Source organism: Chrysemys picta, chromosome 2 (genome assembly GCF_011386835.1).
Source record: "Chrysemys picta bellii isolate R12L10 chromosome 2, ASM1138683v2, whole genome shotgun sequence".
NCBI lineage: Eukaryota > Metazoa > Chordata > Testudines > Emydidae > Chrysemys > Chrysemys picta.
The window spans coordinates 24,915,401-24,941,699 of NC_088792.1; the positions used below are offsets into that span (position 1 = coordinate 24,915,401).

At 46.3% G+C, this 26,299-nt stretch overlaps 1 protein-coding gene across 3 annotated transcripts in view; it reads right to left on the reverse strand.

Moving 5' to 3' along the window:
• Positions 1 to 9,884: 9,884 nt before the first annotated feature.
• The window catches only part of LARP4B (La ribonucleoprotein 4B), a 109,592-nt gene continuing 93,177 nt past the window's right edge, over positions 9,885 to 26,299 (reverse strand). For all 3 annotated transcript variants that reach the window (XM_005308083.5, XM_065582829.1, XM_024101025.3), the window contains 2 exons: positions 26,172 to 26,280; positions 9,885 to 13,828 (listed from right to left, as the gene is read on the reverse strand). In XM_005308083.5, coding sequence (XP_005308140.2) covers positions 13,547 to 13,828; positions 26,172 to 26,280 — 391 coding nt within the window. In that variant the 3' untranslated portion in view covers positions 9,885 to 13,546. The remainder of the gene's footprint in view (positions 13,829 to 26,171; positions 26,281 to 26,299) is intronic.

Below are 26,299 nucleotides of genomic sequence, written 5' to 3' on the forward strand. Positions count from 1 at the left end.
CAAGAACCACCACCCACCCGTCAAACTCTCTACAAGACTCCCATACCAGCATCAACTTGCTGGACACTACGATCAGGGACAGCAATGGAGCCCTGCAAATCTATAGACAAGAAACCCATGGATCACACTTATCTTCACAGATCCAGCAACCACCACATACACACCGAGCAATCTATTATCTACAGCAGTGTTCCTCAAACCCTTGGGGGTCCACATGCCCTGCTGATCAACTCCTCCCCCTCCGGAAGTGGGGCTAAGGCAGGCTCCCTACCTGCCCTGGCTCCGTGCCACCCCTGGAAGTGGCTGGCATGTCCCTGCAGCCCCTGGGGGGGGAGGCAGGGGGTCTCTGCACGCTGCCCCCGACCCGAGCGCAGACTCCATTGCTCCCATCAGCCGGGAACTGTGAGCAGGGGCAGAGACCCCCCCGCCTAGGAGCTGCTGCCAGAGAGATGTGCCAGTTGCTTTTGGGAGCCGCCCAAGCTGATTCTGACTCTATCAGCAGCACAAAGACAGCTCTGGGCTTCTGATATTATAGAGTCAATCAACTGCAGTTTTGTCCAAGAATTGCCAGTTTTGCTCTTAAGTTTCTAAACTGGCTCACAGGAGTCTGATGTAATTAGCAGTTTTCTGCAGTACTTCAGTGGACCACCTCATGCAGGAAAAAGGTACTTAAAGGGCTGATTTTCAGTGCAAAAAAAGCATCTGTGAGGAGTTCAGCTTGAATCAACCCTGTACTGAGGGGGGATTTGACTATTTGGTTCACACAGCAGTTATTCAACTCCTAAATTCCACCTATCAACTAGAGCAGCCAAACCAGATCAGTGTCCCTTCCAGACAGCAGTTAGGCCAGATCACTGCCAACTAGGAAGATAAAATTTGATTGTTCTACACGTCCAAGTCAGCAATATAATGAATACCTCGGACCCCACCTCCCTCACATTCATGAGGAAGTCAATGGGCCCCATTAAGTGCTAAAAGCAGCAGTTAAGTTACTTGAAATAAAAGCTTCAAGTAATCAGCCATTCCAGATTGCTGTTGCCATCTGAACTGCCTGGGGAAATTCACAATATTGAGGTAGAATCTACAACAGGCTACACAGTGTCAATGTATGGTCCCTGCTCTGAAGAGCTTACAAGCTAAAGACAAGAGGAAGGACAGAGACAGCTAAAAAGAGAAATAAAAGCAAACCAGTGCACATCTTGTCAGCTCCCTTGGTTATATTTCAGTTTACCTCCATTTTTCCTCAGCCAGGGTTGTCACAACTCTCTTCAGGCTCCACAATTCCACAATAGTGTTAAGCTGGCTGGTACTTATCGTGAGAACACAGGTGGCATTTGTACCCTGGTGAGAACCTATGTCCCACTTCTTGAATCTCTAGCAGTCACAAACAAAGCAGGTCACGAATGCCTTCCTTGGTGTTATCCTTAAGGAATCTATTTGAATTGAGCTCCCTAAAAAGGTGGAGGGCCACTGTGCACAGCCATTCAAATCTCCAATCCCTATAACTTTATATCCTCAAAAATGTGTGTTCCTCAGCACTTAGGAAGAGCAATTTATAGCCCACGCACGCAGAAGTCTTTTCATTGAGTCAGCCCATCCCTTCTTTAATTAGAGATTTAAGTAAAGAGATGTGATACCCTGCATCCTCCATTTAGTTTCTTTACTTCACTAGAGTAAGAGCAATAATATGGTCCAGTAATCAGGGTACTACACAGGAGAGCCAGGTTCAATTCCCTGCTCCACAATATTCTTCCAGTGTGAGGCTTAATCTCTCTACCCTCTATTCCCTACCTGTAAAATCAGGCTACTAGTACATCGCTCCCTTACATGGGGGTTGAGAGTTTAAATACCAGGAAGACTATGAGGCATTCAAATATTATGGTAATGGAGTCCACACAAGTCCCTAAAAGTAGACAGAGCTCTACCACACCAAATGGAGAAAAATCAGTTTTTGATTATTTAAATTGTAATCAGTTTCTTTTTAAATCGTTTAAAATAATTCTGAATTTAATACAAAATATTTTAAGGCCTAAACTACTTATAATCCCTAAATCTAGTAAAATAAAAAAAAAAATATGATGAATCCATGAGCCTCTATCAAAAACTTTGAGTCCTGGACTGCTTTTCTATATAAAGAAAGAATCCGGGGGGAACATCTAGCTTTTGAAGTCAAGCTTTACAAACATGGCACAGTAGGTCATGTACTCTACTAAGGCTTGTTTTGTTCGATAAATGTTGTATGCGGTTTTGTGCGCTTAAATTCCAGTTATCCTAATGCAGCTTGACAAATCCTGAGCAAAAAATTCTCTCCTAAATAAGCGATATATCATTCACCATTTTCTAACATACTAAAATGTGCAATTAGTCAATAAGAATCAAAATATTAAACCATATAATTGCTTAAATAAATGTGTTATAGTGTACTCTCCTAGGCAGGAAGGATGTACCAAAGCTACTGTGAAGGCTCTCTAGTTGTAAATCAACATGTTTTAATGGCTATTATCAACTAATGAGAATGCACCTTTCTTTAGAAAACCATGAAAAATGGAAAAAAGTTGATTAAAATCAATGATTGGTGAAAGTTTTCCACGTGGTGATTTAAAATCACCTTGATTAAAAAAAAAAAAAAATCAATCCATCCTGCTACCAAATCCCTATAAAAGAGACAATACTAGGACTAGTGGGGAAAAAGGATTATTCCCCCAGAAAATTGAGCTTTGGGGTGAAAACTGAAATATTTTGACTCTGAAATGCTGCTGTGATTCATCATAGAAGATGAAGTCTGGGGAACCTGTCCCAGAGATGAGAAAGGGAGCATAAGGCACTGCAGCTGAAACATTTTGGTTTTCTGATGTTTTTCTACAAACAAAGTTTTCTGCAGGAGCCAGACATTTTTGGGAAACAAATTTCGTTTAGTCAAACTTAATTTTCCATTAAAAACCAATTTTAATAGAAAATTTTCAACCAGACCTGGCTCTTTAGGTACCCAGGAAGAATCTCTAAAAATTCAAAGCAACATAGCACAATGCTTTCTTCTCCAACAACACTTCTTCACCTTGCAAGGCCAATTCCTGATTCCAGGCCTAAAAGGATCAGCAAAACAATGCACATGGCAGATTGTTTTCCCTTAAATATTTTAGCATCACATACAAGAGTTCAGCCTGCTAGACATTTAGTCTCAGAAAGACGCTAGGAAACCCAAGATACCAGAGTAAAAACTGAAAACTTTTGCAGAGAAAGATGCAACAGATCTAGTTAAGAAAAGATAAAAACAACAAGGAGTACTTGTGGCACCTTATAGACTAACCAATTTATTTCAGCATAAGCTTTCGTGGGCTAAAATCCACTTCATCAGATGTATGGAGTGGAAAATACAGTAGGAAGATATATATCAGTACATGAAAAGATGGGAATGGAGGAGTCACTACAAGAACTAAAAAAAACCTAATTTCCCCATGCTAATTTCCCCCTACTGTTACTCACACATTAACTGTTCAAAATGAACCACCCTGATTATCACTACAAAAATGATTTTTCATCCTGTTGATAATAGCCCACTTCAATTGATTTGTCTCGACCCTCACCCCCGAATAATGCAACTCCCATCTTTTCATGTACTGCTATATATCTTCCTATTGTATTTTCCACTCCATGCATCTGATGAAGTGGGTTTTAGCCCACAAAAGCTTATGCCCAAATAAATGTGTTAGTCTATAAGGTGCCACAAGTACTCCTTGTTTTTGCTGATACAGACTAAATACGGCTACCACTCTGAAACCTGTTAAGAAAAGATAGCTCTACAGACTGAACTCCTCAATCCAACTCTAGGCCTAAAGTGCCAGAGATGTCCAAGGACAGCAGGTTCACAGACAGTAGGACAACCTTGAACAGATAAGGCAAAGTTTCTTTCACAGATGTACCTTCTACTAAATTCTCTGTAGACCAGTAAAAGGTAATTTTAAAAACAGAATATTAACATTCTTTCACTGAGACACCAAACCTACAGGGAATAATTTTGCTTTCCTTACATCTTTTGCCTGACCAATAAAATTAAGACTAATAAATTGAAGTTTCTTACGTGTAGTTCGAGGTTCTTCAAAGCAAATGGTCCCTACCTGTATTCCACACATGCATACCGTGTAACTGAGATCAGAGATTTCTAACAACTTTTGGTCTGTGCCTGCACAGTTGCTCTCCTGATGGACGCCTCTCCAATTCCGCTGTTACCATGAATCATAAGGATCGAATCAGAGGAAAAAGATGGTGGATAGTGATTTGCAAATATGGACCTCACATTTTGAAGACCTTCCAGTTGCAGGTAAGTAATTTCCATTTCTTTGAATGCTGGTCCCTGAGTATTCCCCATAGGCAATTGGCAAGCAATACTTAAATAGGAGGAGGGTGCAAAAATGTAGTTGGTATGACGTTTGTAATACTGCTGGCCCAACAGCTGCATCTCCAGAATAGGCTTTAACTAATGTGTAATGTTTCATAATGTATGGATGGAACTCCAGGTAGCTGCCCTACAGATGTGCATATAGGTACCTCTCAAAAGGGATGATGTTAAGGTTGCTTATGCTGTAGTGGAAAGGACTCCCACCTCATCCAGGGGAGGAATACATGCCAATGGATAAAGAATGACACAGGGTAAGATGAATTTAGGGAGTCTCTAAAGCAGCTAATGCTTGTCCTTGCTATCACTAATGCAACAAATAACCCTCATGATTTTCTAATGGATTCAGTTGTTTGCAGGCAGTGCCAAAACTTGCCTGACATCCAGCGAGTGAAGTCTCCTCCTCTCACTGGAAGCATGAGGTTTTTGAAAGAATACTGGTAAGTCAGATTGATTTGCGAAGTTACCTTCGTTACGAATTTTGAACAGTCTCCTTATGAAAAACAGTGTATGGCAGGTCAGCCATGAGTGCTCCCTGTTCACTTACTCTTCTGACCAATGTGATAGGGACTAAAAACAGTGGTCTGCATATAAAGGTGGGACACAAATGTGGCCAGTGGTTCACAGGGTGGTCTGATAAGTACTGACAGTATGAGGTTGAGGTTCCATTGTGGTGCAGATTTCACACTGGTGGGAAGGTCCTAGCTAGACCTTTCACAAATCTAATTATTGTTGGGCGAATAAAAATGGAGGAGTGTCCTAACAGAGGATAGAAGGCACTGATTGTTCTTAGAAAGACCCACAGGGAACTAATAGAAAGCCCTGAAGTCTTCAGGGACAGGACAGAGTCTCAAATAGAGATATCTGCAGGTTCTGGAAACGACTGATTTCTCTACCTGGAAACAAGGTAATGTCTCCATTTCGACAGGAAACATTTTCTGGTGGAGTCTTTTCTACTTTAATTGAGAATAGACTGAACAGCTTGCACATCTTAAATCTGATGCCCATCCAAATACTAGGCCGTGAGGTGAAGGGGGCCTCGATTGGGACAACTCGTCTTGCTGTTCTTGTGATTTAAAAGATTTGGGAAGGGTCAGATGTTGAGGAGAGGATGGGATGACATTCACAGAAGTCCAGAAAACAGAATTATCTGGGCCAGTAGGGTGCTAGGACAATGAACTGAATTTTGTCACAACAAATCTTTAGCAGAACTTGTGGTTGTCAGGCAGGGATGGTAAATATGGGGCTATTGCCTCACCTGGTGAGGATGATGAAACACCTGCTATCACCATTGCCTGTGGATCTGGCTCAATTTCCTCTCCCTCATACTCACACAGAGCCAGTTGGTGTTGTGTGGGAGATGGACAATGGGACTCATGGACAGATCCAGCACGTCTAACACAGGGATTCCATGGACCTCAATAGGGTCAATATGAAGGACTGACCGGTCAGGGGGATCCCACAGCATCAGATACTATCGTTCCCTCAGACAGTCATAACAGGGTGGAAGATGGACTCCAGATCAAGTCCTTGTCTGAACTCGCCTCCCTCTGTGGGGACGGTGGGGAAGAGGGGAGAATGGTTCAGCTAGAGCTTCTGATTCGTTCAGAGACAAGGCTGGTTCCTGTTCGACTAGTGGAGCTGTCAATACCGGTGGGTGAAAGCTCCTGGCTATGGGTGGGAGAGGGAAGCATCCCCATCTCATCTTTTCCTTTTCTGCTGTCAAAGTGTGTCTCAGGAGGATTGGTCCTGAAAGAAGAAGAGATTGAGGATAGAGAAGGGTGAAGATATCCTTCAGGGAACTGTAGGTTTCAGTTAGTCCCAGAGCAGAGGGTATTCCATTAATTAGAACGGACAGATACAGCACAACCGTGGTCAAACTGGATGGCTGGTCCTTCCAGGTATGGGTGAGTACTGTCAAAGTGTCTAACTGGGAACTCTTAGATGGTGGTTGTGGTGCCAATTCTTAGGCTTGAGTCAGAGCTGTCACTGGTACTGGTGGATCCTTTCTGCTTTGTGACTTATCCTCATGTTTAGTGTTTAAACAGGCTGAAATCCTTAGGACCCACATGCAAGGACTCACTTGACTGACAGTCGGAGAAGGATCCCTTCTTTTGGAGGCAGACCTGGAAAGAGATCTCACCTTGTGTTTATAAAAGAGTGGCTCTTACTCTCATGAGAAGCCCCAGTTGATGATGCCTTGGGCTTGCTTAGCTCTGGCTTTCACTCCTGAACTTGTGTGCCGAGGGGTGATGCTCATTGATTGAGGCCGATGTATGCAAGGGAGGTCTCCCTGGACCAGATCCGACTGAGGGCTCCTGGCCATCTCCACAAAATGTTTTCTTAGATAGTGCTTTCACCCCTCATGGGTTAGTGGAGGGAAGGAGTGGCAAATGCTGCACTTAGCTGAGATATGAAACCTCTCCCAGGCTATAGAGGCAGTGCCTGTGTTAGTCGGCCATAGAGAAGGAGCAGGGGCAGGAGAGTCAGCTCTTAAGCCTGGGCCTGGTCTTTGTCCACAGGGAGAGACTCCCCAAGGAGGGGAAAAAGCTAAGCTATACTAATTAGTGTTTTAGTCTTACAGTATAAACACTAAAATACTAAAAACTATGTACAATATATTTACAGCTTCTGAAGAGGAAACATGGAGGTATCTATGGACACAGAGGATTCTGACTCAGGCCATTTGGTGGTAACCGGGAACTAGAGAGGCATCTGTCCATACTGACCTTTATACCCTTGGTTTGAAGCATGAGGGCAACTGCGCAGAGAAAGACACTATTTGCTAGAAATCTCTGATCTCAGGCATATACGGACCAGCTCTTGAACATTAGCATGCTCCTGTGGTTTTACTAGTCACTCATCTTTTCCATGGGTGGTAAGATGGCAACAAAACCCACTTCTCCCACCATGACTGAATTGAGCAAACGGCAGATACTGAAATATGAAAAAAAAAATTCCAAAATAAGTTGATGAGTGCTGCTCAACCTTCCAGTTATGTCAAAAAGCAATGAAATAATGGTATTCACAGTAGCGTAGTCAAGCTAGGTAATACGCTGGGTGCGCACACTGCCTATCAACAGTGGGAAGTGGAAGATAAACAACTTGAGTTTAGCAAATTAGTCCCTCCCCCAATGCCAGGATTTTAACAGGAAAGGAATCGCTATTTCCAAGTTCACATAAGCAAGCCTCGACTGTTCCCTTTTGGCTTGGCTTCCAGTCTCAAACACTCACATACAAGATGTCATCATGCTGTCATGTAATGAATGATCCTTCAAAGGTTTCAATAACTTCCCCACACTAAATTTTACCAGTCATAGAGGAAGGGACATGCACACTATTATGCAGGATGCTGACCAGGATCTCCAGAACATCAATCTCAGTGAGAGCTGCCTAACAACTAGAGAAAGCCTTTGCATTTTTTCAAGATTCACTACTAAGGAAGCAGCCAGTTCAATGAATAAGAACACATGCTTCACAGCAAAAAATAGAGTCAATATGGTACCTATCACTTGGAGTAGCACCTCTAACCAGCACTTTCCACTTGTTCATAAACGAAGTTTCCTTCAGCACTGCTAGGTCTTGTTCCACACAACATGGAATGTAGGAAGCATGCTTAGATTTTAGCATGATAGAACTGAACAACTATAAATCATACACTCACTGGAAAGCCAGCAATAACTATAAATATTCAGAGAGAGACCACACTTGCTTAATTTGCACTAAAAACTAGTCTGGGATCCAAAAATCTAAAAGCCAAATCTGACACATTTATTCTAAAACTGATTTTAATCCAAGGACTTTTAAACATACCACATAAACAATGTGAGTGTGTGTAGGGGGCCAAAGGAAAAATTAAGTTCAACATACATTAAAAGTGTTACAATGCACAGAGCACATTGATCTATGAAAACACCTTGCTATTCATGTGTGAGGATCAGCAAACATCAAAATCATATTCGGTCATGGGTGACTTTATAGCAAATAATTACAAGATTAAACTGCTAGAGCAGGTGGGGAAAGTGGTGGAACATGAGGGAAGGATATTAGTAGTAGGGGAGAAGGGCAGAGACGAGCAGGTCACAACAGGACCCCTTCCTTTGCAGGAAGGAGTGGGAGTTTGTGCATGGCACATGTCCAGAACTGGAGCCATAATGGCATAAAATTTAAGAGGCATTTTTATTAGGCACCTATAATTCCATCTGTTTTGATAATTACGTACATCTACTGAGCCTCGCTATCATGTTTTACGACTCCAAGTTTATCCAGCTATCCTTTCTTCCCTCAGAGTGCTCTTCACCATAATAGATTTACTGCTCTACAGACAACTGTCTACCCACAGTAAATGTGAACATAAAGCTACTGAAATGGAGGAGAGTGTTAGTATTCAAATCAACCTAATAAGGGCACACAAATCTCCTCAAATTGAAGTTTTTCCATAAACTGTGGTCTTACAACATTTCGGGGGGAGGGGGAAAGAATGTTAGCAAGCTTCTCCTGACACAGTACTGATAAAATTACCACCCAAAGTAAGTAATCTGGAGCCCCATTGGTTTCTGTTTTATCAAAAATATTTTCCTACAGTGTCAACTTTTGGAGTGTCTGAAAGTTGTGCTGCTTTAAACTATGCTAGTATAGCGGTACAATCCCTCTAGTGCAGTGGTTCTCAAACTTTTGTACTAGTGATCCCTTTCACATAGCAAGCCACTGAGTACGACCCCCTTATATATTAAAAACTTTTAAATATATTTAACACTATTATAAATGCTGGAGGCAAAGTGGGGTTTGGGGTGGAGGCTGACAGCTCGCTACCCCCCCCATGTAACAACGTTGCGAGCCCCTCAGGGGTCCTGATCCCCAGTTTGAGAACCCCTGCTCTAGTGTGGATGCAGCTATATTGGTACAGCCTATTCATATACAGAAAGGAAAACTAGTATCCAGACTAGGGCTTGTACCAGTATAACTATTTTTAACTAAAAGTCTCATCCCTAACTGAACTGGTAAAGCTTTTCAGTGTAGACCAAACCTTATGCTAGTCAATAGGGTAAGAAGTTTAAATTTTAAAGATTCTACAGCTACTATACATTAAAAAAGACAAAACCTATACAAGACTTAAAAGTCATGCACCAGGACACTAAGTTTCAATCCAAAATTGAAGCCCAAAATATTGAGACTGTCATAAATTCCCCAAAAGGGGTTGCAATGGAAGCATTCATAAAAAGATTAATGTACATTGGGACAAGCATCACTCCTACATTAACTTTTCCTAATGAAGGCGTGAATTGTTTGTCTTTTTAAATTGTGAAGACATTTTTACGAGGCTTAATCTTTACACCATAGTTTATAAACGCTCATTTCAAGTCTATTCACAGCAAAGAAACATCCATAATATAAAGCAATGTTGAAGCAACATACTCTCTCATACAAATGTGAGCAAAAACAAAAGTAGTGACCGATACCGTTGAACATTTTAATTAAAAAAAAGCAAGAATTCAACAGTGCCTAAATCTTTATTTTTCATAACCTACATATTTTTCAAATTAGACAGTTTTACATTTTATGACACAAAAGGAAACTTAAATTACCAATAGTTTACATGTAAGCTTGATTCCAGTCTTAATGGAAGAAGTAGAACAAAAACAAAAACCCTCAAAAAAGCTTCCATATTACACTTCTATGTCATGAATTGGCAGCTGTTAGCTCTCCTTGAAAGTCTTCGATTGTCTGCTGCTATTAGTGTAATAGGTTACAAAGCACATAAAAATCCCTAACCGTCGCTAGCTGAAGGAGATATAGAGATAGGTATGCACCATTACAGTCAGCTGTTGCTTGTGATACACTGCATCGCACCCACAAACAAGGGCCTTTCCATATTAACTGCTGAATCTTCAGAAGATAATGCAGCAACATAAAAGTTTGCCACTTTCCACTGATTTCTAAGTGGCAAATTATGATGTCATGGTGGGGACTGATCTGAAATGAAATTCACATTATGTCTCAAAACCAACCTTTGTTTCAAATACATTCCTGGAACAAAAGTCGCAGATTCTGTGTTAACTTGTTTTATACTTCCAAATGAAAAGCATCACCACACAATCCTACAAGTTAAAATGCCAATTTTAATTACTTTATCTCTGAACCTGTAACTCAGATACTGCTTTCTGGGAGGAATTTTTCCTTTTAACTTTTTAAAAGCCACATGTTAATAGCTATAGGAACCATAGCAACAGTCTGCATGCAACATCACAACTTTCTACTCTGAAAGTCCATTTTGTCACTGAGTGGAAAAATCTCAAAGTAAATGCAGCAAAGATAAGTTTTTGTATATTATATACAGCTACTTGGCAGGTCACTTTTGCTTATTTTTAAAAAGCTATAAAACCACATCAGAGCAAGGTTTAAACTCCTGTTGCAACAGACTGTTGCTGGGTAAGCAGTAATTACAGTGTATTGACCTAGTACAAATGGCAGCAGAATACATTAGAACAGCACAACACAATCCGCTGGTCTCAATATATTACCTTATGTCCCAGTTGGCTATTATGATTAGCTGTACACTGGTGCTGTAAGTGAACATTTTGTATTGTTTGCAGCTGTTGAGATTTATACTTTCAGCAGGCAAACAACAAATCACACAGCTGGCCTAAACCATATACAAGTCTAGCTGCCATTTTCACTGCCCACTGGGGAAAGGATAAGTATTAAAATCCAATGACAGAACTGGTTTCTAAATTTTGGTGATGTTCACTATTGTCAGAGTCCTATCTCCTCCAACGGAATTCAAAGTGTGCTTTTTAACCAAGGAACAAACAAATCCCATCTTGCCCATGTTAACCAACTCTGCAATACACAGCAGGCTGGATTTAAAAGGTCAATTCATTGCCATCAGATGTCTGCAGTATAAAAATTGCTAGGAAATTAACTGCTACTTTTTTACTTTATTTTTTTTTTTAATTTATTTTTACACACAGCCATAGTCAAGCTCATTATCCATCTACATAAGCATGGATACTCTCCCTGGAAGAGGTGGTCAAATAAGCTTCAGGGTGTTTTTTCCTGGTGATTTGAACTATTATCCCAATGAATTTATTTGATTTTATGACTGGGATTTTTAAAATTTCAGCTGAACTGCTAGACTGCCAGAGTTTGCTATTTACATTATGTTATGGAACACCTATTGGTTGAAATGCACACTTTTAGAGAGACTATTATGAAAACATTTGAGGGCTTTGAAATAAGACTTTCTTTCCATTTCCCTTTTGCAGTGAAGAGGCAGAGTCAGTTCAGCACACCAGAATAAAATAAAAAACAAAAAACAACAAATTAAAGTAATATTCAAACCACAACATTTAGTTTATCTACATCCAGCTCAACAGCAACATTTATAATATATCAATAATTTTTATCAGATTTTTTTTCTTTAGGGTACCTTTTTATATGTTCTGATTATTTACAACTGTACAAGCAAAGCACACACTTCCAAGTGCACATATTTAATACAGTATTGACTATTTGCATTTACAGATTTTTCAACAATCTGAAAAAGATCAACTGTTTAAGATCTTTAAGGTATATTACAAAAACTGCTGCTAGTTCCTGTACTACAGTATGTTTACCCAGTAAGACCAGTGACAATAGATACATACTGTAACTGAGTAATTCTGTAATTAACTCATGCTAACCCTTAAGGGGGTCAGACTTCATTAACTCTAAGCTGTCTTATACAAAAGTTAAGGCAAAGTCATTTTCAAGTTTAAATAAAATTCAAGTCTTTAAATATTGGATGGAAATAATTCTTTAAAAAAATCAGTTGTTTAAACAAACATTTTTGTGGAATAAACTGTACTGTTATATTCAGCAGGAAAGAGGTTTATCTGAACTGCCTGCTATTTAAACACTTAAAGAAAATTTTTAGGCATTTTAAAACAAAAATAATTTATATTCAACTTTATTAGAAGCTTGCTAATTTAGTGCATCCTTGTCCTTCAGAAAGCGCATCACTTCTAAAGTAAATACAAGTGTGAGAAACCTCATCCCAGAGGTAAATAGCAGGGATCTCTTCCTCCACCACAAAAAACAAATACCATTCCCTCAAGGTTAGAAAAATTTAAATCCACATGCCAATGCTTGTAGTTACAGGAAGACGTCAACACTAGGCTGACTGAGATATGAACTCTTTCAAAGAGCACTTGGGGCCAAGTTAAAAAAAGTCTACACTGAGCACAGGGATAAACTAGAAAAGTACAGTAATGACTAGTTAACTCCATCCTGGTGAGGGGGAAGTTTAGATCATCACAAGAACACTACTGTGCTTTCTTGTGATAACAGCCATTAGCAGGCTTCACCACTATAGAAGCTCACGACCTCACAATTTTTTTTCTATTCACAATGTGCTTTGTATTTGGAAATTATAGTATTCATTTTATTCTGGAGTGAGAAGCTGGTTACTTGCTTGCAGTACATCCAAACATAAATATTTTAGAAAATCTCTATTGGTGCTCTCTGGAGGACTTACTTTTTTTTTTTTTGCAGAAGACATCAAAAAAAGATTAGTTTTAAAAAAATGCTATAATCAACTATTAGTTTAACCTAAAAGTGCAAGTTTATTAACTGATACTTGGAACAGCAGCCCAATAAAAAAATCCTCAAGGTCATATTCATACTATTTTGTACGATATACTTTTTTTCATGCTCTACGCTAGCTGCCATTATCAGTCTTTTGGACATTTTAGAGATATAGTTACTTGCAGACTAGTTTATTAAAAAATTGCAGCAGCACAGTTCTGCTTAATAGTTCAGGAATACTCACTATATTGAGCTTGTATTCATATTGCCATAAGGAGGCTTGATAAAACAATTGATTTTTTTAAGACAACACATTTTCTATTTTGAAAATAATCAGACTAAGCATCACCTCCAGTTACGCACCAACCTAAATATAAGGTTTAGATCAATTAAATCCTGGAAAAATAGAACGTTTGCTCAAGAGGGTAAAAAATTATTTCATAGAAGAAAAAACTTGCAGGCATTCTATATGCCTAGCAGCACTGCAAGCTCCCTAGCCAGCAACTCATTCTCTGTACTCTGAGTGGGAACATGGGTTTTAATTTGTGGGAAGTAGAACTCTTTTCAACCCCCTCCCAAGCATTAGTTTCACTGAGGAGACTTTGGGGGGGTGGTCTGTTCTTTATTTAAACGTTTCCCAATGGCTGGAGGGGGCGATCTGCGCCCTGACTGTCTCCTCTGGTCTTTGGGCTGTCCTGGATTTGACTTTGTGGGAGGGGGTTCTCTGTTTTTCTCTATTGTTTCTGTGGGTTTTCTTTCATCTTTCCCACAAGCTACAGTGTTTGGCTTCTGTTCTTTCTGGGGCTGCAACGTAGGTGGATCCTTAGTTGTTCTCTGGCAAATCTCTGCATAACTAGGTTTTCGTAGTTCCTGTGAAATGGAAGGTAAACACAAGACACTGAAGTTAAAACAGTATTGGTTTTCGTTGTGACTACATAACACAGCAATTATGCATGATAACATAGGCAACTACAGGGAAGATTTAGCACAATCTAGCATGTGAAGTTCATGCAAGTAGTATTACAGCCAAGGCTGGCTGTAAGCAAGAGAGTAATCTTCGAGTAACAGGTTTATCTCTGAACAGCAGAGTATGACCTCCCATCTGAACCTGAACAAGACGGTGGGAACAGGGGTAAAGAATTATCTCCTTTTAAACTTTAACAGATATATTTGCTAATACTAAGAGTGCCTACTTTGGAAAAAGTGTTACCCACCTTTCATAACTGTTGTTCTTTGAGATGGCATGCTCATGTCCACTCCATGTTAGGTGTGTGCGCACACCCACATGCATGGTGGTCAGAAATTTTTCCTTTAGCGGTATCCATAGGGCTGGCTCTGGCGCCCCCTCTAGTCCCATGCTCACGTGCCAGTATAATGGATGCCACCAGCCCCGCACCCTCTCAGTTCCTTCTTGCTGTCAACTGAGACAGTGGGGAAGGAGGGCGGGTCATGGAATGGACATGAGCGACATTTCAAGAACCGTTACAAAAGGTAGATAACAGTTTTTTTCTTCAAGTACTTGCTCACGTCGATTCCATGTTAGGTGACTCACAAGCAGTAACCATGGAGGTGGGCTCGCAGTTCATGGTTGTGCAGCTTGCAACACTGCTTTGCCAAAGCTGGTGTCGTTCCAGGCCTGCTGGGTGATGGTGTGTTTGGACGCGAAGGTATGAACTTAAGACCAGGTATCGGCTCTACAGATATCTTGAATTGGTACCTGCAAGAAGAAAGCTGCTGAAGAAACTTGCGCTCTAGTGGAATGGGCAGTCAAGATAGCCGGTGGTGACACCCCGGCTTGTTCATAGCAGAACCTGATGCAGGCTGTTATCCACAAGGAGATCTTCTGAGAGGAAACGGGCAGGCCCTTCAATCTGTCTACCTCTGTGATGAAAAGCTGTGTCAACTTATGGAAGGGTTTAGTTCTCTTGATGTAGAAGGCTAAAGCCCGTCTAACATCCAAAGAGTGTAACTGTTAGACTGGTGAGGCTTCAGGAAGAAGACCAATAGGAAGATGCCCTGATTATAGGACACTGCGAACGCTGGATGGGGGGGGAAGAGGACACTGCGAACGCTGGATGGGGGAGTACCTGGATTTTATCCTTATAGAAAACCGTGAAGGGGTGTTCTGACATGGAAGCTCTGATCTTGGAGAACTGTCGGGCCAAAGCGATTGCTACCAGGAAGGCGACCTTCCACGAGAGAAGCAGCAGAGAGCAGGATGCCAATGGCTTGAAAGGAGGACCTGTGAGCCGAGAGAGAACCAGATTCAAGTCCCACGGAAGGATTGGATCGCGGATCTGAGGGTAGAGCCTATCCAAGCCTTTCAAGAACCGGAGCATAATTTTGTGAGAGAAGACTGATCTGCCCTGGATCAGAGGATGAAAAGCGGAAATAGCTGCCAAACGCACCCTGATTGATGAAAGGGCCAGGCCCTGGAGTTTGAGGTGAAGCAGGTAGTCTAGGATGGATTGAAGCATGGCCTTGGAGGGGAAGACCCAACTGGTAAAGCGTTTCCATTTGGCCAGGTAGATCACCCTGCTGGAGGTCTTCCTGCTATCCAGCAGGATGTGTTGCACTTGTGCCGAGCAGGCCCGTTCCTCAGCATACAGCCACGCAGAAGCCACACTGTCAGACAAAGGGACACTAGGTTTGGGTGGAGCAGATGGCCCTGGTTCCGCGAGAGTAGGTCCGTTTGGAACAGGAGTTCAAGCAGGGTTCAAGCTATGGAGAGATCCACACACATGCCGAACCAATGCTGTCGAAGCCATGCTGGAGCCATCGTGATTTTTGCCTTGCCTCTTGATCTTCAATAGGATCTCGTGCAGCAGGGGTATTTGGCGGGCAAGTGTATAGAAATGCCTGTCCAACAGGGAACCTCTGTCGAGCCTGTCAATTTAACAAAACTGCTGACACTTCCTGTTCAGTCTGGACGCAAACAAGTCCACCTGGGGAGTCCCCTGTGGGTGGAGTGACCACTTGAGGCAAGACAAGAAGGACCTGCTGAGGAGATCTGACAGTGAATTCCTGGTCCCCGGGACGTGCAAAGCCACAAGATGAATGGCGTGCTGCACAAAGAAGTCTCATAACTGGAGAGCCTCTTGGCACAGGGCTGATGAGCAAGCTCCATCTTGTTTGTTGATGTAGAACATCGTGGCGGTATTGTCTGTCAGGATTTGAACAACTCTGCCCATCAGGTAGGGAAGAAACGCCTGGCAGGCCAAGCGTATCACTCCGAGTTCCCTGACATTTATATGGAGGTAACAATTCTATGACCAGAGACCTTGTGCGTGGAGGACATAGAGGTGGGCTCCCCACCCCAGATTCGACTCAGAGACCAACATCATTGATAGAGATGGGGCTGTGAAGGGAATCTCTTCCAACACCAGTCAAGGGTCTGTCCATCAAGACTGGGATGATAGGATGTGCGATAGGACTGACCAATAGGTCCAAATCATGTCTGCTGGGAGCATAGACTGATAACAGCCATATCTGCAGGGGTTTAGGGCGTAGACATGCAAGTTGGACCAAGTACATGCTACCATGTGGCCCAGCAGCTTGAGGCATATCCAAGCGCTTGTGAGCGGGTGTAGCTCTTAAAAGCATGATGAGGTCCGACATGGCTCGGAATCAGGACTCCAGCAGAAAGGCCCTGGCCTGGGTAGAATCGAGTACTGCTCCTATAAACTGTTCGCTGAACCGGGGCCAGAGTTGATTTCTGCTCATTCATAAGCAGACATGGATCCTGACAGGTGGCCCACAACAGATCAAGGCTGTGCTGAACCTGGGCTGATGACTTGCCTCTGACAAGCCAGTTGTCTATGTTTTGGTAGATCTGCATCCCTCAATGCCCCAGGTAAGCGGCCACTACTGCCATACACTTTGTGAAGACCCTCAGAGCAGACAAAAGGCCGATGGGCAGTGCCGTGAATTGGTAATGGCACTGGCCCACTATGAATCTGAGGAATCTTGTGTGACCATGGAAATAAAAGTATGGAAATAGGCATCCTTTAATCTAGAGATACCGGTCTCCTGGATCCAGAGAGGGGATGATGAAGGCCAGGGAGACCACATGGAAAGAACGGTTACTTACCTTCTGTAACTGTTGTTGTTCACATCCATTACACATTAGGTGTACGCGCGCCGCATGCACGGACGTCGGAAACTTTTCCCCTTAGCGGCTCCCGTCGGGCCGGCAGGGCCCCCTCCTTCCCGCCAAAGCGGCGCCCCGCTCCAGGGTATATATATCCCTGCCGACCCGACCCCTCCAGTTCCTTCTTGCCGGAGACTCCGACAGAGGGGAAGGAGGGTGGGAAGTGTAATGGACGTGAACAACACATCTCGAAGAACAACAGTTACAGAAGGTAAGTAACCGTTCTTTCTTCTTCGAGTGATTGTTCACGTCCATTACACATTAGGTGATTCCCAAGCTTACCATTGGAGGTGGGTAGGAGTCAAGGTACAACTGACTGTAGCACAGCCCATCCGACCATCGCGTCCTCTCTGGTCTGATGATGGATCGCGTAGTGGGCTGTGAACGTATGCACGGACGACCAGGTGGCCGCCTTACAGATCTCCTGGATAGGGACCTGCGCCAAGAAGGCCGTTGAGGACGCTTGGGCCCTAGTCGAGTGGGCCCGGATCTCTGGGGCCGGAACATCGGCGAGCTCATAACACGTGCGTATACAATGCACAATCCATGCCGACAAGCGCTGTGTCGAGATAGGCAAGCCTTTCATACGTTCCACAATAGCAATGAACAGCTGAGGTGTTCTGCGGAACGACCTGGTCCGTTCCAGGTAGAATGCCAACGCCCTTCGAACATCAAGGGTATGTAGGCTGCGGTGGTGAGGGTCCGTATGGGGTTTAGGGAAGAACACCGGTAGACAAATGTCCTGTCCCATGTGAAACTGCGATACCACTTTCGGAAGGAATTTGGGGTGCGGCCTCAGTTGCACCTTATCCTTATGAAAAACTGTATAAGGGGGTTCCGAAGTGAGGGCCCTCAATTCCGATACCCTTCTGGCCGATGTGATGGCCACGAGAAACGCCACCTTCCACGAGAGGTGCATGAGGGAGCAAGTGGCTAGGGGTTCAAAGGGGGGACCCATGAGCTTTGTTAGGACTAGGTTCAGACTCCACGCAGGGACAGGCGGGCGCGAGTAGGGAAACACCCTCTCCAGCCCCTTGAGGAATCGGGCCACTGTGGGGTTGGAGAACACTGACACTCCCAACTCTCCCGGATGGAAAGCCGAAATGGCGGCTAAATGCACCCTAATGGAGGCGGGCGCAAGCCCTTGAGGTGCAGTAAGTAGTCCAGGATCGACGGAACTGAGGCCTGTAAAGGCTATATGTGCTGAGGCTCGCACCAGTGGGAGAACCTTTTCCATTTTGCCAGGTAGGTCGCTCTTGTAGAGGGCTTCCTACTACTAAGGAGGATTTGTTGAACCTGGTGAGAGCACCGGTGTTCTGCATCGTTCAGCCAGAGAGATACCACGCCGTGAGATGTAGCGAAGACAGGTTCGGGTGGAGCAGGCGACCCTTATCTTGTGTGACTAGGTCGCGATGGAGGGGGAGGGTGATTGGGTCGGCTATGGACAATTCCAGCAGGGTCGTGAACCAATGCTGGCGTGGCCAGGCCGGGGCGATGAGTATGACTGTCGCCCTGTCCCTGCGGGTCTTGAGGAGAACCTTGTGTATGAGTGGGAACGGAGGGAAGGCATACCTCAGGCTCCCTCCCCATGGGATCGTGAAAGCATCTGCTAATGATCCCTGTCTGAGGTTCTGGAATGAGCAGAACTGAGGGCATTGACTGTTGTCCTTGGTGGCGAACAGATCCACCCGGGGAAAGCCCCACCTCCGGAAGATTGAATGCAGGACGTCTTGCCTCAACGTCCATTCGTGCATTCGGTAGGATCGGCTGAGGCGGTCCGCTAAGCCGTTTTGGATCCCCGGAAGATACGTCGCGATGAGGTGGATCGCATGGGCTATACAAAAGTCCCATAATTGGAGTGCCTCGCGACAGAGGGGAGAAGACCGGGACCCGCCCTGCTTGTTTATATAGAACATGGCGGTAGTGTTGTCCGTCAGGACTGCCACGCTGTGACCTTCTATGGTGGCGTGGAAGGTCTGACAGGCGAGGCGAACCGCTCTTAGCTCCTTTAGATTGATGTGAAGCAGTTTGTCTTCTCTGGACCACAGCCCTTGGGTCCGCAGTTCCCCCAGATGCGCCCCCCCAACCTAGGTCCAATGCATCTGTTACCAACGTCAGAGTGGGCTGTGGGGCAGCGAAGGGGATCCCTTCGCAGACCTGCTGTTGATCGAGCCACCAGCGGAGCGAGCCCCAACACCTGATCTGGGATCGTCACCACTCGATCCAATGGGTCTCTGTTGGGGCGGTACGTTTGGGCAAACCACAACTGCAAAGGCCGGAGCCTTAGGCGGGCATGTCTGACCACATGTGTGCAAGCTGCCATATGCCCCAGGAGCTGCATGCAACACCTTGCCGTTGTCGTGGGGAATTTTTGGACTGAGCTTACGGCCCTCTGAATTGTCAGGAACCGTGACTCTGGGAGGCTTGCCCGCGCGGTCACCGCAGGGTCGTGCCTATGAAGTCCAGTCTCTGTGTGGGGACTAACGTGGACTTGGGCACATTGACCCGGAGACCGAGTCTGTCCAACGTCTGCAAGGCCAGCGTCACGTGAGATCGGACCTCTGCCTCCGACCTGCCCGCGAGAAGCCAGTCGTCCAAGTATGGGAACACACGCATCCTTCTCTTTCGAAGGAAGGCTGCTACCACGGACATGCATTTCGTGAATACTCATGGTGCTGATGCCAGGCCGAAAGGCAGGACTGTAAATTGGAAATGGCGCTGGTTGATAACGAAGCGCAGGAACCGCCTGTGGGCCGGATTGATAGCGATGTGAAAATAGGCATCTTTCATATCGAGGGCAGCGTACCAATCCCCCGGATCCAGGGATGGGATAATAGTTCCAAGGGAGACCATACGGAAGCGCGCTTTGATCAGAATCTTGTTTAGGTCGCGCAGGTCCAAAATAGGACGGAGGCCCCCTTTTGCCTTGGGGATCAGGAAGTATCTGGAGTAGAATCCTTTTCCCCTTAGGTCTGGTGGGACCTCTTCCACTGCTCCTGCTGCGAGAAGGGTCTGTACCTCCTGCATGAGAAGTTGCTCGTGAGAGGGGTCCCTGAAGAGGGACGGGGAAGGGAGATGGCAGGGAGGGGGCGAGGAAAACTGAAGGGTATAGCCCGCCTTCACTGTGCGCAGGAACCAGCGGTCCGATGTTATGCACAACCATGCCCGGTAGAAATGGGACAGGCGGTCCTTGAAACTCTGAGGAGGATCCGATATAGAATGTGGTACGCTGTCCTCGGGCGTAGCTTCAAAAGCCTGGTTTGCTCCCTGGCTGCGGCTTGCCCTGGCCGTGACCTTGGCCCTGGTTAGGCGTATTATTACGTCTCCGCCTGTTATCCCTGCCACGACGGCGGTACGGTTCGTGCCGAGGGCGAGGGTGGTACTGCCTCTGTGGTGGCTGAGGTTTAAAGGGCTTGCGCTGTGTCACCGGGGTGTGCATACCCAACGACTTAAGGGTTGCTCGCGAGTCCTTAAGGCTATGTAGCCTGGCGTCCGTTTGGTCGGAGAACAAGCCCGAACCTTCAAACGGGAGGTCCTGCAGTGTGGTCTGCACCTCTGGCGGAAGGCCTGAAGCCTGTAACCATGCCGAACGCCTCATCACTACCCCTGACGCAATTGTTCTAGCCGCTGCGTCGGCTGAGTCGAGGGAGGCCTGCAATGAGGTCTTGGCCACCGCCATCCCCTCATCCACCAGGGCCGTGAACTCAGGATGCGCGTGAGGCGGTAGGGAGTCCTTAAACTTGGAGACTGATGCCCAAGAGTTAAAATTGTGTCTGTTTAGAATCGCCTGCTGATTAGCGATCCTCAGCTGAAGGCCCCCAGATGAATAGACTTTCCTCCCGAACAAGTCTAATCGCTTAGCTTCCTTGCCCTTGGGCGCAGGAGCTTGCTGGCCATGACGCTCTCGCTCGTTGACCGCCGAGACCACCAGCGAACAAGGGGACGGGTGTAAAAAGAGGAAGTCAAACCCTCTAGATGGGGCGAAGTATTTCCTCTCCACGCCTCTTGCAGTCGGTGCACTGGAGGCCGGCGTTTGCCACACCGTCTTATAGTTGGACTGGACTGTCCGTATAATCGGGAGAGCGACTCTGGAGGGCCCCTCCGGGCTCAGGATATCGACCATGGGGTCCTCCTGTTCTACAGTCTCCTCCGCTTGCAAGCCCAGATTGAGGGCTACCCGACGAAGCAGGTCTTGGTGCGCCCGATGGTCAATCGGGGGAGGGCCGGACACCGTCGTGCCCGCTACTGCCTCGTCCGGCGAGGAGGAAGAGGTCGGGGCCTTCTGCCCATCCTCATCTTCCTGCAACCCGGCATCGACCGGCTGCTCCTCTGGGGCCTGACCCACAGTGTGGGACTAGGACGGTACCGTGCTCGGTGCAGAGTCCACTCCCTCCCGCTCCGGCGGTCTAGAGACCGTTGCCTCCTTATGCGATGGCGGGCGGTACCGCGGGGAGCGGGATCGGTACCCTGATGGCCCGTATCTCGAGGTCCTCGATGGGGGCCCTTGCTAGTGGTAGGCCCAGGGTGTCCAGAATGGCCATTGGCTCGGTTGGCCCCACTGGGAATGGCCATAGGCTTCGTAGTCCCTGCTGGCCTGCGGCCTATGGGCATACCCGCCGTACCGGCCCGAGTCAGTCGCCGAGACCACGGACGGTAACCTGGACGGCCACGGCGGAGCCGTAGGATGGTGCCCGTCCGGGTTTGGGGAGTAGCGCCTCCGCAACCAGGACCTGGAGCAGCGTCTCGCCGACCTGGATCGGTACCGGTGATCGCGGGACCGGGAACGACTACGGCTGGTCGGCATCGGGTAACGTACCGCCGACGCCTCGCGGTGCCGACTCGTGCTTGGTTGCTGAGTCGGTGCCGACCGCTTGTTGAAGCCCAACTGCTGCGGTGCTTCCTGCGCCGAGGGCAACCGGGAGTCCACTGAGGCGGAGCTCGACCGGGACCGGTTCCCTGAACGGTGCCGAGACGGCGACCGTGATGGGCGCACCATCGCCGGCTTGCCTCTGTGTGGCAGCTTAGCTTAGCTGCCTCAAATGTGTCCGGAGTGGAGGGCTGTTCCAAGAGCTCCTCCAGCCCTTCATCCTCACTTGACGCGCCTATCCCGGGGCTCGACGGGCCTTTCGGCGCCGGAGCCACTACTGGGGTCTGTGCCGGGGCCGTACCGGCCTTAGGCGCACTCGAGGTCTTCACCGGCGCCGCCCTCTTATGCGGGGAGCGTCCTCGGGCCTTGGGTTGGCCCTTCGATTTTGCCAGCGAAGACGACCGGCGTTGTACATGCCCCCGTTGGGTCGGTGCCGTGGGCTTCGGGTGACCCGCCGGCGCCGGTTCCCGCACCGATGCCGGGGCGCTCCGCACGGAGGCAGACAGTGCCGCCAAAGTGGAGGGCTGCAACGCCGTCTCCATGAGCAGCTGCTTAAGGCGAAAGTCTCTTTCTTTCTTAGTTCTGGGCTTAAAGGCCTTGCAGATCTTGCAGCGCTCTTTCTGGTGAGCTTCCCCCAGGCAGCGGAGACACGAGTCGTGGGGGTCGCTCAATGGCAAAGGCTTGCGGCACGTGGCACAAGCCTTGAAGCCTTGGGCGTGCGGCATGCCCCGCCGCCCAGGGCCAGTGCCGGGGTTGACCAAGCAACCACAGCAGGAACTTTAAGTACCTAGTGAGCTGTTAACTACTAAGCTCAACACTACTACTAAATAACTGATAACTGCTAAATAACACTAATGACTATGCTAAGGGACACTCTCAGACGAGAGACAGAGTTGTTCCAACACCGCCACGGACGGTAAGAAGGAACTGGAGGGGTCGGGTCGGCAGGGATATATATATACCCTGGAGCGGGGCGCCGCTCTGGCGGGAAGGAGGGGGCCCTGCCGGCCCGACGGGAGCCGCTAAGGGAAAAAGTTTCCGACGTCCGTGCACGCGGCGCGCGTACACCTAATGTGTAATGGACGTGAACAATCACTCGAAGAAGAACTTCAACTTCTTGAGATATCTGTTGAGGTGATGCAGGTCTAGGATGGGTCTGAGGCCCTCCCTTGGCCTTTGGGATTAGAAAATAGCAGGAATAAAACCCCTTTCCCCTCAAATCTTGAGAAATTTCCTCTACAGCCCCTACCCATAAGAGGGTTTCCACCTCCTGGATGAGAAGACTCTTGTGAGAAGGGTCCCTGAAGAAGGAGGGGAGGGGAGGGGAGGGAGAGGGGTGGGGGGGGAAGAGAACTTCAGGGTGTAACCAGATGTTGTGGTGTCGAGCACCCAAAGGTCTGAGATAATTCAGGCCCATGCAGAAAGGAATGGGGACAACCAGTGCAAAAATAAAAGGGGGGCTGGATCCTGGGGTTAGTCTGGTGTGTTGCCCTAGGGCACACCCTCAAAATGTTTGCCATGGGCCACCCGAGTGGCGTGTAGGACCCGACTGTGGGGTCGAGGAGAATGGGGAAGATTGGTGGCATTAAAAAAGTCTCTTTCCCTATATAGGAGCTTTGTCGAGATGGACCTGACTATCTGGGCAGCGGCGGCCGGAAGTGCCTCCTTGAGGTCGGAGATGTTTAGAGCCCAGAGGAGCACAGGGTGGCCCTCGAGTCCTTCAGCCCATGCAGCCTGGTGTCCATCTGCTGCGAAAACAGGGCATTACTCTCGAATGGGAGGTCCTGGATGACAGCTGGACCTTGTTCAAGAGCTCTGAGGACTGCAGCCACGAACTGTGTTGCATGGAGACAGCAGAGTCCATTGATGGCGCTGCCGAATCAGCTGCATCTAATGCTGCTTGAAGAAAGGCCTTGGCCACTGCCTTGCCCTCTTCCAAGAAGGCCAAAAACTCGTCTTGACTCCTGGGCAGAGAACCTGACCTTGACCATTGAATGCCAAGTGTTGTAATTATATCACTCCAGCAATGCTTGCTGATTGGTGATACGTAGACTGGTAGTAGAATACACTTTTACATTGGCAGTAGAATACCAAAAAGGTCAAGTTTCTTAGGGTCTTTATTTTTAGGGGTTGCGCTAGATTGCCTGTCTGTCCTGTTTGTTGGCAGGTGAGACCACCAGTGACCATGGGGGTGTATGGGTGGGAGGACATGTATTCAAAGCCTTGGGCAGGGACATAGTTTTTTCTCTGCCCTTTTAGATGTTGGGGGCAAAGAGGATGGCATTTGCCACAGTGCTTTGATGATTTTTAAACTATATAGAAGGAAAAACTCGAAGAATCTAAGAACAAACAACACTAGGGAACTTGTGAGAGCTAGGAGCATTCCAACAACCGTCACAGGCGGTAAGTAGGAACTGAGAGGGTGTGGGGCTAGCGGCAGCCAATATACTGTTGCTTGAACAGGAGACTCCAGGAGGTACCAAAACTGTTCCTCTGCATTCCGCTAAGGGAAAAATTTCCAACCATCATGCACCTAACATGGAATGGACACGGGCAAGCACTCTAAGAAAAACTTTCCATTTAACCAGTTCTCTTCCCTCTTCTTGGATTATGACAGAAAAGGGCAGCAGTACCAAGAAAGAAGGGAGTTTGAAAAAAATGTTATTCATTAAAAGGGAAAAAAATTTGCCAAATAAAATATCTAAGTATGGAGGAGGAGGTAGTGGTGGTGGTCACACCAGGGAGGTCAAATTAGCATATTGTCCAAAGCAGAAAGGACAAATTGCATACAGCACCACAGACATAGGCAAAAAAGCAGTTAAATATTTGAAACTAACCATACTGTCTGAGTCATTGACAAGCCATCCGATTGTTGACAAAGCTCACAAGTCAGCAGATGATTTGGAGTTCTGGATAAAATAAGTGCCTCAAGCAATGTTTCCTTTAAGAGTATGTCTACACAGCAATGTAAGTCCAGGGTTTAAACTCAGGCTCAAACCCAACCCCCCCACTTCCATCTACACATAAATCCTGCTGATCCAGCGCTTGGACCCCAGTTCCCAGGACTCCTGGGGGTAGAGGGTTCCAGCCTGAGTCAAGCCAGGACCCCTGGTTCAAGCCCTACTGGTTTGCAATGTAGATGCAGCCCAACCGATTTATGTTCTGGGAGACTGCCAAAAGTATCCCACAACCCCACGGGCTGATTTTTTGTCCTCTGGACTGTCAAGTTTGGTGGACAGTCAAGTTTACACACACACACTGCACCATTAACAAAGGACCAAGGTGGCCACATTTTGGGAAGGTGCTAAGAAGTCTGAGCTGTGCGTGGTTGGACTTAGGCCCGCATAATGCAATGTAGATAGTAGAGCCTAGATTGGGATCCAGGTTTCAATAATTAGCAACCTGAGGTTACAAATAAGTGGAGATGCTCTAGCTCGAGGTTAACAAACCCAGGGTCTGCTAACTTGAGTTCTAACCAACCCTGGGCTTTCACTGCAGACATTATTTACACATGTGCTTAAGGGTTTATTACACAGGCTCTGCCAACACCTACAAACATCCCCTTTTGTGATCAGTAAAGTTCACCATTACACACCTTGCTGTGCCTGGAGTACACAGGCAGTGCAGGTTTCAGTCTCCCTGATAAATATATGAAGGTCTGAGTGACCTCCAAAAAGGTTTGGTGGGATAATGGATAGAGGTAGTGTTGGGGGAATCTGGGGAAGTAACAGAGAGGAAGGAGAGGCAGCAGGGAGGGGATGGAGTGAAACCAAACTATGGGAAGTGGGTTAGCAAATCATGAGAAGAGGAAATGTGTTAGTTAAATGGTGCTCCCATATCAAAACTCTCCACTATGAACATAAAAAGATGACAATTGCCTAAAATCGATGTTTTTTCTCCTTCCCAACGCCAAAATTGCTCTTACTAGGAATCAGGAAAAAAAAGTCACTCCACCTATGACTAACTGTTCCTTCTAATTTTTCAGTGAGCTGAATTTTAATCATGGAAATACAAAAATACTCTTGCCATTTTCCTTTAAGTTGTTATACAGCTATATTATTGCCAGTAATCAGAAGAGACCTGAGGCAAGGGTAAAGAAGCCGTAGGTACCAATAGACAAACAATGGAAATGCTGTACTGTTAATAAAATACATCAAGTGATAACACTTATAAAAGACAGCTAGTATATCACTTACTATGGCAGCCCCATTGACTTGTACTGATTTACATGCAGTACTGAGCGTGGAAGAAAGTCTTTCCATACTTTGTGTGTCTCTCTGCTGCTTGTCGACAACCTTGGAGTCACTGCAAGCACATATCAGAA